The 9,302-nt window shown below is 51.2% G+C and overlaps 1 protein-coding gene across 1 annotated transcript in view; it reads left to right on the top strand.

The window, feature by feature from the left end:
- Positions 1-146: 146 nt before the first annotated feature.
- The window catches only part of LOC121548630 (XK-related protein 6-like), an 18,269-nt gene continuing 9,113 nt past the window's right edge, over positions 147-9,302 (top strand). The window contains exon 1 of the mRNA XM_045210030.1: positions 147-220. Coding sequence (XP_045065965.1) covers positions 147-220 — 74 coding nt within the window. The remainder of the gene's footprint in view (positions 221-9,302) is intronic.

Here is a 9,302-nt window from a genome sequence, read left to right as displayed (position 1 = left end):
GGAGTGAAGGGAGTGAAGGCAGTGTTGGGAATGGAGAGGAGTGAAGGAGTGAAGAGGTGAAGGGAGTGAGGGGAGTGTAAGTGAGGGGAGTGAGGGGAGTGTAAGGAGTGTAGGGAGTGTATAGTGTAGGGAGGTGTAAAGGTTGTATGCAGGTGAAGAGTGTGGAGTGTAAGGAGTGTAAGGAGTGTAAGAATTGTAAGAGTGTGAAGTGTTTAGGAGTGTAAGGAGTGTAGGGGAGTGAAGGGGAGTGTAGGGAGTGTAGGGAGTGAGGGGGAGTGAGGGAGTGTAAGTGCAGGAGTGAAGGGAGTGAAGGGAGTGGGAGGAGTGAAGGAGTACAGGGAGTGTAAGTGTAGGAGTGAAGGGAGTGTAAGGAAGTGAAGAGAGTGTAAAGTGTTGAGTGAGGGATACTTAGGGAGTGTAGGGGAGTGTAGGGAGTGTTGGGAGTGTAAGGAGTGTAGGGAGTGGATGAAGGGAGTGAGGGGAGTGTAGAGAGTGAAGGGAGTGAAGGGGAGTGAGGAGTGTAGGGAGTGAAGGGAGTGAAGGGAGATGTAAGTGAGGGGGAGTGAGGGGAGTGTTTGGAGTTTAAGGAGTGTAAGGAGTGCTTAGGGGTGTAGGTTGGAGTGTAGGAGTGTAGGGGTGTAGGGGGTGTAGGGGGTGTAGAGTGAAGAAATTGAAGGGGGAGTAGATGTGTTTGGGAGTCAAGGGAGTGCAAGGGAGTGTAGGGAGTGAAGGGGTGAGGGGAGTGTAGGGAGTGAATGGGTGAGGGGAGTGGGGAGTGAGGGAGTACAGGGAGTGTAAGGGGTGTAGGGAGTGAGGAGTGTAAGGAGTGAGGAGTGTAAGGAGTGTTGAGTGTAGGGAATGTAGGGAGTGGCAGGGGTGTTTGGGAGTGTAGGGAGTGTAAGGAGTGTAGGTAGTGAGAGGGGAGTGAAGGGTGTGTAGGGGAGTGAAAGGGAGTGAAGGGAGTGAGGGGAGTGTAGGGAGTGAGGAGTGAGGGGAGTGTAAGGAGTGAAGGGAGTGAAGGGTGTGGAGTTTAAGGAGTTTAGGGGATGTAAGGGTAGGTAGGGAGTGTATGGGGATGAAGGAACGAGGGGAGTGTAGGGAGTGAAGATGAAGGAGTGAAGGGAGTGTAGGGAATGAAGGGAGTGAAGGGAGTGTAAGGGAAATGTGAGTGTATGATGAAGGAGTGAAGGAGTGTGAATGGAGTGTAGGGAGCATGAAGGGAGTGTAGGGAGTGAAGGTAGTGTAGGGAGTGTAGGGAGTGAAGGGATTGGGGGTGTAGGGAGTAAGGAGTGTAAGAGTGTAGGGGTGTGGGAGTGTATGAGTGTAGGTGAGGGTGTAGGGAGTGAAGTAAGGAGTGGAAGGAGTGAAGGTAGGTGTAATGAGTGTAAGGAGTGTAGGGAGTGTAAGGAATGTAGGGAGTGAAGGGAGTGAAGGGAGTGTAGGGAGTGAAGGGAGTGAAGGGAGTGAAGGGAGTGTAAGGAGTGAAGGGAGTGAAGGGAGTGAAGGGAGTGAAGGGAGTGTAAGTGTAAGTGTAGGGAATGTAAGTGTAGAGGTTGTAGGGAGTGTAAGGAGTGTGGGGAGTGAGGGGTGAAGGGAGTGTAAGTGTAGGGAGTGAGGGGAGTGAGGGGAGTGTAAGGGAGTGTAAGGGAGTGTAGGAGTGAGGGAGTGAGGGGTGTAGGGGAGTGAGGGGAGTGTAGGGAGTGTAAAGTGTAAAGTAGTGTAGGAAGTGTAAGGAGTGTAGGGAGTTTAGGTGATATGTAGGGAGTGAAGGAAATGAAGGGAGTGTAGGGATGTAGGGAGTGTAGGATATGAGTGTAAGTCATGTAGGGAGTGAAGGAGTGAATAAAGGGGAGTGAAGGGAGTAAAGCAAAAGTGAAGGAGTGAAGGATGTAAGGATTGTAGGGATTTGAGGAGTGTAGGGAGTGTAAAAGGAGTGTATGGAGTGAAGAGAGTATAGGGAGTGGTAGGGAGTGAAGGGAGTGAAGGAGTGAAGGGAGTGTAAGGATTGTAGGGGAGTGAAGAGTGAAGGAGTGAAGGGAGTGAAGAGTGAAGGGAGTGTAGGGAGTGTAAGGAGTGTAAGGAGTGTAGGGAGTGTAGGGAGTGTAGGGAGTGAAGGGAGTGTAAGGAGTGTAGGGAGTGAAGGGAGTGAAGGGAGTGAAGGGAGTGTAGGGAGTGAAGGGAGTGAAGGTGAAGGGAGTGAAGGGAGTGTAAGGAGTGAAGGAGTGTAGGGAGTGAAGGGAGTGTAAGGAGTGAAGGGAGTGTAAGGAGTGTAAGGAGTGTAAGGGAGTGTAGGGAGTGTAGGGAGTGTAGGGAGTGTAGGGAGTGTAAGGAGTGTAGGGAGTGAAGGGAGTGAAGGGAGTGTAAGGAGTGTAGGGAGTGAAGGGAGTGAAGGGAGTGAAGGGAGTGAAGGGAGTGTAAGGGAGTGTAGGGAGTGTAAGGAGTGTAAGGAGTGTAGGGAGTGAAGGGAGTGAAGGGAGTGTAGGGAGTGTAGGAGTGAAAGTGTAGGGAGTGTAAGGAGTGTAAGGTGAAGGGAGTGAAGGGGAAGGGTAGGGGAGTGAAGGGAGTGTAGGGAGTGAAGGGAGTGAAGGGAGTGAAGGGAGTGTAGGGAGTGAAGGGAGTGTAGGGAGTGTAAGGAGTGTAGGGAGTGTAGGGAGTGTAAGGAGTGTAGGGAGTGAAGGGAGTGTAAGGAGTGTAGGGAGTGAAGGGAGTGTAGGGAGTGTAGGGAGTGAAGGGAGTGAAGGGAGTGTAGGGGGAGTGTAAGGAGTGTAGGGAGTGAAGGAGTGAAGGGAGTGCTATTGGGAGTGAAGGGTGTGAGTGTAGGGATTGAATGGAGTGTAGGAAGTGTGAGTGAAGGGAGTGTAAGAAGGAGTGAGGTAGTGAAGGGAGTGTAGGGGGAGTGAAAGTGAAGAGTGTAAGAGTGTAGGGAGTGAAGGAGTGAAGGGAGTGAAGTGAAGGAGTGAAGGAGTGTAGGGAGTGTAAGGAGTGAAGGGGAGTGTAGGGAGTGAAGGGAGTGGAAGGAGTGAAGGGAGTGTAGGGTGTAGGAGTGTGGTGAGTGTAGGGATGTAGGGAGTGAAGGGAGTGAAGGGAGTGTAGGGAGTGAAGGGGGTGAAGGGAGTGTAGGGAGTGAAGGGAGTGTAAGGAGTGAAGGGAGTGAAAGGAGTGTAGGGAATGAAGGGAGTGTAGGGAGTGAAGATAGTGAAGGGAGTGTAAGGAGTGAAGGGAGTGAAGGGAGTGTAAGGAGTGTAGGGAGTGTAAGGAGTGTAGGGAGTGTAAGGAGTGTATGGAGTGTAGGGAGTGTAGGGAGTGAAGGGAGTGTAAGGAGTGAAGGGAGTGAAGGGAGTGTAGGGAGTGTAAGGAGTGTAGGGAGTGAAGGGAGTGAAGGGAGTGTAAGGAGTGAAGGGAGTGAAGGAAGTGTAGGGAGTGAAGGGAGTGAAGGGAGTGTAGGGAGTGAAGGGAGTGAAGGGAGTGAAGGGAGTGTAAGGAGTGAAGGGAGTGAAGGGAGTGAAGGAGTGAAGGGAGTGAGGAGTGTAAGAGTGTAGGGAGTGTAAGGAGTGTAGAGTGTAGGAGTGTAAGGAGTGTAGGGAGAGTGAAGGGAGTGTAGGGAGTGTAGGGAGTGAAGGGTGAAGGAGTGAAGGAGTGTAAGGGAGGTAAGGAGTGAAGGAGTGAAGGGGAGTGTAGGGAGTGAAGGGAGTGTAAGGAGGTAATGAGTGTATAGGAGTGTAAGGAGTGTAGGAGTTTAGGGGAGTGTAAGTGGGGAGTGAAGGAGTGAAGGGAGTGTAGAGTAGGGAGTGTAGGGAGTGAAGGAGTGAAAGGCAGTGAAGTGAAGGGTGAAGGGGAGTGAAGGGAGTGAAGGGAGTGAAGGAGTGAAGGGAGTGAAGGGAGTGTAAGGAGTGTAGGGAGTGTAAGGAGTGTAGGGAGTGTAAGGAGTGTAGGGAGTGTAGGGAGTGTAGGGAGTGTAGGGAGTGAAGGGAGTGTAAGGAGTGAAGGGAGTGTAAGGAGTGTAGGGAGTGTAAGGAGTGTAAGGAGTGAAGGGAGTGAAGGGAGTGAAGGGAGTGTAGGGAGTGTAATGAGTGTAAGGAGTGTAGGAAGTGTAAGGAATGTAGGGAGTGAAGGGAGTGAAGGGAGTGTAGGGAGTGAAGGGAGTGAAGGGAGTAAGAGGAAGAGTGAAGGGAGTGAAGGGGAGTGAAGGAGTGTAAGAGTGAAGGGAGTGAAAGGATGAAGAGGTAGGAGTGAAGGGAGTGAAGGGAGTGTAAGGAAGTGTAGGGAGTGTAGGGAGTGTAGGAGTGTAGGGAGTGTAAGGAGTGTAGGGAGTGAAGGGAGTGAAGGGAGTGTAGGAGTGTAGGGAGTGAAGGGAGTGAAGGGAGTGAAGGGAGTGTAGGGAGTGTAGGGAGTGAAGGGAGTGTAGGGAGTGAAGGGAGTGTAAGGAGTGAAGGGAGTGAAGGGAGTGTAGGAGTGTAGGGAGTGAAGGGAGTGTAAGGAGTGAAGGAGTGAAGGTGGGAGTGTAGGGAGTGTGTGGGAGTGTAGGGAGTGTAGAGGTGAAGGAGTGAAGGAGTGAAGGAGTGTAGGGAGTGTAGGAGTGAAGGAGTGTAGGGAGTGTAGGGAGTGAAGGGAGTGTAGGGAGTGAAGGAGTGAAGGGAGTGTAGGGAGTGGGAGTGAAGGGAGTGTAAGGAGTGTAAGGAGTGTAGGAGTGAAGGGAGTGAAGGGAGTGTAGGGAGTGTAGGGAGTGAAGGGAGGTAAGGAGGTAGTAAGTGTAGGGAGTGAAAGGGAGGTAGGGAGTGTAGGGAGTGTAGGGAGTGTAGGGGAGTGAAGGGAGTGAAGGAGTGTAGGAGTGTAGGGAGTGAAGGAGTGAAGGAGTAGGAGTGAAGGAGTGAAGGGAGTGAAGGGAGTGTAGGGAGTGAAGGGAGTGAAGGGAGTGAAAGGGAGTGAAAGGAGTGAAGGGAGTGTAGGGAGTGTAAGGAGTGTAGGAGTGTAGGGAGTGTAGGGAGTGTAGGGAGTGAAGGGAGTGTAAGGAGTGTAAGGAGTGTAGGGAGTGAAGGGAGTGAAGGGAGTGAAGGGAGTGTAGGGAGTGTAGGGAGTGAAGGGAGTGTAAGGAGTGAAGGGAGTGAAGGGAGTGTAGGGAGTGTAAGGAGTGTAAGGAGTGTAGGGAGTGTAGGGAGTGAAGGGAGTGAAGGGAGTGTAGGGAGTGTAGGGAGTGAAGGGAGTGAAGGGAGTGTAAGGAGTGAAGGGAGTGAAGGGAGTGTAGGGAGTGTAAGGAGTGTAGGGAGTGTAGGGAGTGAAGGGAGTGAAGGGAGTGAAGGGTGTAGGTGGAGTGAAGAAGTGTAGGGAGTGTAGGGAGTGAAGGAGTGTAGGGAGTGAAGGGTGAGAAGGGAGTGAAGGGAGTGTAGGGAGTGTAGGGAGTGAGGGAGGTAAGGAGTGTAAGAGTGTAGGGAGTGAAGGGAGTGAAGGGAGTGTAGGAGTGAAGGGGAGTGAAGGAGTGTAAGGAGTGTAGGGAGTGAAGGAGTGAAGGAGTGTAGGAGTGTAGAGTGGGGAGTGAAGGAGTGTAGGGAGTGAAGGGAGTGAAGGAGTGAAGGGAGTGTAGGGAGTGAAGGGAGTGAAGGGAGTGTAGGAGTGAAGGGAGTGAAGGAGTGTAGGGAGTGTAGGGAGTGTAGGGAGTGAAGGGAGTGTAAGAGTGTAGGAGTGTAGGAGTGAAGGAGTGAAGGGAGTGAAGGGAGTGTAGGGAGTGAAGGGAGTGAAGGGAGTGTAAGGAGTGAAGGGAGTGAAGGGAGTGTAGGGAGTGTAAGGAGTGAAGGGAGTGAAGGGAGTGTAGGGAGTGAAGGGAGTGAAGGGAGTGTAGGGAGTGTAGGGAGTGAAGGGAGTGTAGGGAGTGTAGGGAGTGAAGGGAGTGTAGGGAGTGAAGGGAGTGAAGGGAGTGTAGGGAGTGTAGGGAGTGAAGGGAGGTAAGGAGTGTAAGGAGTGTAGGGAGGAGGGAGTGTAAGTAGTGAAGGAGTGAAAGGAGGTGGAGGGGGAGTGTAGGAGGTAGGGAGTGTAGGGAGTGGGAGTGAAGGGATGTAGGAGTGTAGGGAGTGAAGAATGTAGGGAGTGTAGGGAGTGTAGGGAGTGAAGGGAGTGAAGGGAGTGTAGGGAGTGTAGGGAGTGAAGGGAGTGTAGGGAGTGTAGGGAGTGAAGGGAGTGTAGAGGAGTGTAGGGAGTGAAGGGAGTGTAAGGAGTGAAGGGAGTGAAGGGAGTGTAGGGAGTGTAAGGAGTGATGAAGGAGTGTGGAGTGTAGGGAGTGAAGGGAGTGAAGGGAGTGTAGGGAGTGTAGGGAGTGAAGGGAGTGTAGGGAGTGTAGGGAGTGAAGGGAGTGTAGGGAGTGAAGGGAGTGAAGGGAGTGTAGGGAGTGTAGGGAGTGAAGGGAGTGTAAGGAGTGTAAGGAGTGTAGGGAGTGAAGGGAGTGTAAGGAGTGAAGGGAGTGAAGGGAGTGTAGGGAGTGTAAGGAGTGTAAGGAGTGTAGGGAGTGTAGGGAGTGAAGGGAGTGAAGGGAGTGTAGGGAGTGTAGGGAGTGAAGGGAGTGTAGGGAGTGTAGGGAGTGAAGGGAGTGTAGGGAGTGAAGGGAGTGAAGGGAGTGTAGGGAGTGTAGGGAGTGTAAGGAGTGTAGAGTGTAAGGTGTGGGAGTGAAGGGAGTGAAGGGAGTGTAGGAGGTAGGAGTGAAAGGGATTGTAAGTAGTGAAGGGAGTGAAGGGAGTGTAGGGAGTGTAAGGAGTGTAAGGAGTGTAGGGAGTGTAAGGAGTGAAGGGATTGTAAGTAGTGAAGGGAGTGTAGGGAATGTAGGGAGTGTAAGGAGTGTAGGGAATGTAGGGAGTGTAAGGAGTGTAGGGAGTGAAGGGAGTGAAAGGAGTGTAGGGAGTGTAGGTAGTGAAGGGAGTGAAAGGAGTGTAGGGAGTGTAAGGAGTGTAGGGAGTGAAGGGAGTGTAAGGAGTGAAGGGAGTGTAGGGAGTGTAGGGAATGAAGGGAGTGAAGGGAGTGAAGGGAGTGTAAGGAGTGAAGGGAGTGAATGGAGTGAAGGGAGTGTAGTAAGTGTAGGGAGTGAAAGGAGTGTAGGGAGTGTAAGGAGTGTAAGGAGTGAAGGGAGTGAAGGGAGTGAAGGGAGTGTAAGGAGTGAAGGGAGTGAAGGGAGTGAAGGGAGTGTAAGGAGTGTAAGGAGTGTAGGGAGTGTAGGGAGTGTAAGGAGTGTAGGGAGTGAAGGGAGTGAAAGGAGTGTAGGGAGTGTAGGTAGTGAAGGGAGTGAAAGGAGTGTAGGGAGTGTAAGGAGTGTAGGGAGTTAAGGGAATGAAGGGAGTGAAGGGAGTGAAGGGAGTGTAAGGAGTGAAGGGAGTGAAGTGAGTGTAGGGAGTGTAGGGAGTGAAGGGAGTGTAGGGAGTGAAGGGAGTGAAGGGAGTGTAGGGAGTGTAGGGAGTGAAGGGAGTGTAAGGAGTGTAAGGAGTGTAGGGAGTGAAGGGAGTGAAGGGAGTGAAGGGAGTGTAGGAGTGTAGGGAGTGAAGGGAGTGTAAGTAGTGAAGGGAGTGAAGGGAGTGTAGGGAGTGTAAGGAGTGTAAGGAGTGTAGGGAGTGTAGGGAGTGAAGGGAGTGAAGGGAGTGAAGGGAGTGTAGGGAGTGTAGGGAGTGAAGGGAGTGTAGGGAGTGTAGGGAGTGAAGGAGTGTACGGAGTGAAGGGAGTGAAGGGAGTGTAGGGAGTGTAGGGAGTGAAGGGAGTGTAAGGAGTGTAAGGAGTGTAGGGAGTGAAGGGAGTGAAGGGAGTGTAGGGAGTGTAGGGTAGAAGGGATTATAAGGTATGAGTGAAGGAGTGAAGGGAGTGAAGGAGTGAAGAGAGGAGAGTGTAAGGAGGTATGAGTGTAAGGGAGTGTAAGATGTGAAGGAGTGTAAGATGTAAGGAGTGTAGGGAGTGAAGGAGTGAAGTGGAGTGTAGGGAGTGAAGGGAGTGAAGGGAGTGAAGGGAGTGTAAGGAGTGAAGGGAGTGAATGGAGTGAAGGGAGTGTGTGTGTGTGTGTGTGTGTGTGTGTGTGTGTGTGTGTGTGTGTGTGTGTGTGTGTGTGTGTGTGTGTGTGTGTGTGTGTGTGTGTGTGTGTGTGTGTGTGTGTGTGTGTGTGTGTATGTGTGCATGGGCCCTCAGGTCCTCAAAAGATTATACAGCTGCACCATCGAGAGCATCTTGATTGGCTGTATCACCGCTTGGTATGGCAACTGCTCGGCCTCCGACCGCAAGGCACTACAGAGGGTAGTGCATACGGCCCATCACTGGAGCCGAGCACCCTTCATCCAGGACCTCTATACCAGGTGGTGTCAGAGGAAGGCCCTAAAAATTGTCCAAGACTCCAGCCAGTCACAGTCTGTTCTCTCTGCTACCGAATGGCAAGCGGTACCGGAGCGCCAAGTCTGGGACCAAAGGGCTCCTGAACAACTTCTACTCCAAAGCCATAAGACTGAACAGTTAATTAAACGGCTACCCAGACATTCTGCTTTTCACCCCGTACCTACATGTACATAGTACTTCAATCAATCACCTAACCAAACCTACATGTACAGATCATCTCAATCAAACACCCCAACTACCTCGTACACCAGTACACTGATTCATTACCGGTACTCCTTGTATATAACCTATAGCCTCATTATTGTTATTTTGTTGTGCTACTATTTTATTTTGATCTATTTGTTAAATTTATTCCTTTTTAACTCTGCATTGTTGGAAAAGGGCTTGTAAGTAAGCATTTCACGGTAAAGTCTACACTTGTATTTGACGCATTTGACAAAAAAATTATTTGATTTGATTTATGCATAGCTCTGGAAGACTGATGACTAGTGACGTTAATTCAGGACTATAGTTGAGTATGCCCCCTAGTGTGAGTGGGCTCCCGAGTGGCGCAGCGGTCTAAGGCACTGCATCTCAGTGCTTGAGGCGTCACTACAGACCCCCCTGGGTTTGATTCCAGGCTGTATCACAACCGGGCCGTGATTGGGAGTCCCAGCGTCGTCCGGGTTTGGCCGGTGTAGGCCGTCATTGTAAATAAGCATTTGTTCTTAACTGACTTGCCTAGTTAAATAAAGGTTAAATAAAATAAAATAAAATGTAAACGCCCCCTAGTGTTAGCTCTACAGTACTACATGTAGATGGCTGCTGAACGTCCTGGTGCATGAACTGGTACTGCAGAGCAGTGTTTCTCAAACCTGGTCTTGGGGACCAAAAGGGGACATTTTAGTTTTTGCCCTAACACTCACACAACGGATTCAAATCAAAGACTTAATGAGGAGTTGATTCGTTGAGTCAAG

Source organism: Coregonus clupeaformis, chromosome 33 (genome assembly GCF_020615455.1).
Source record: "Coregonus clupeaformis isolate EN_2021a chromosome 33, ASM2061545v1, whole genome shotgun sequence".
In the NCBI taxonomy this organism is placed as follows: domain Eukaryota; kingdom Metazoa; phylum Chordata; class Actinopteri; order Salmoniformes; family Salmonidae; genus Coregonus; species Coregonus clupeaformis.
This window is presented reverse-complemented; position numbering and strand designations above follow the sequence as displayed.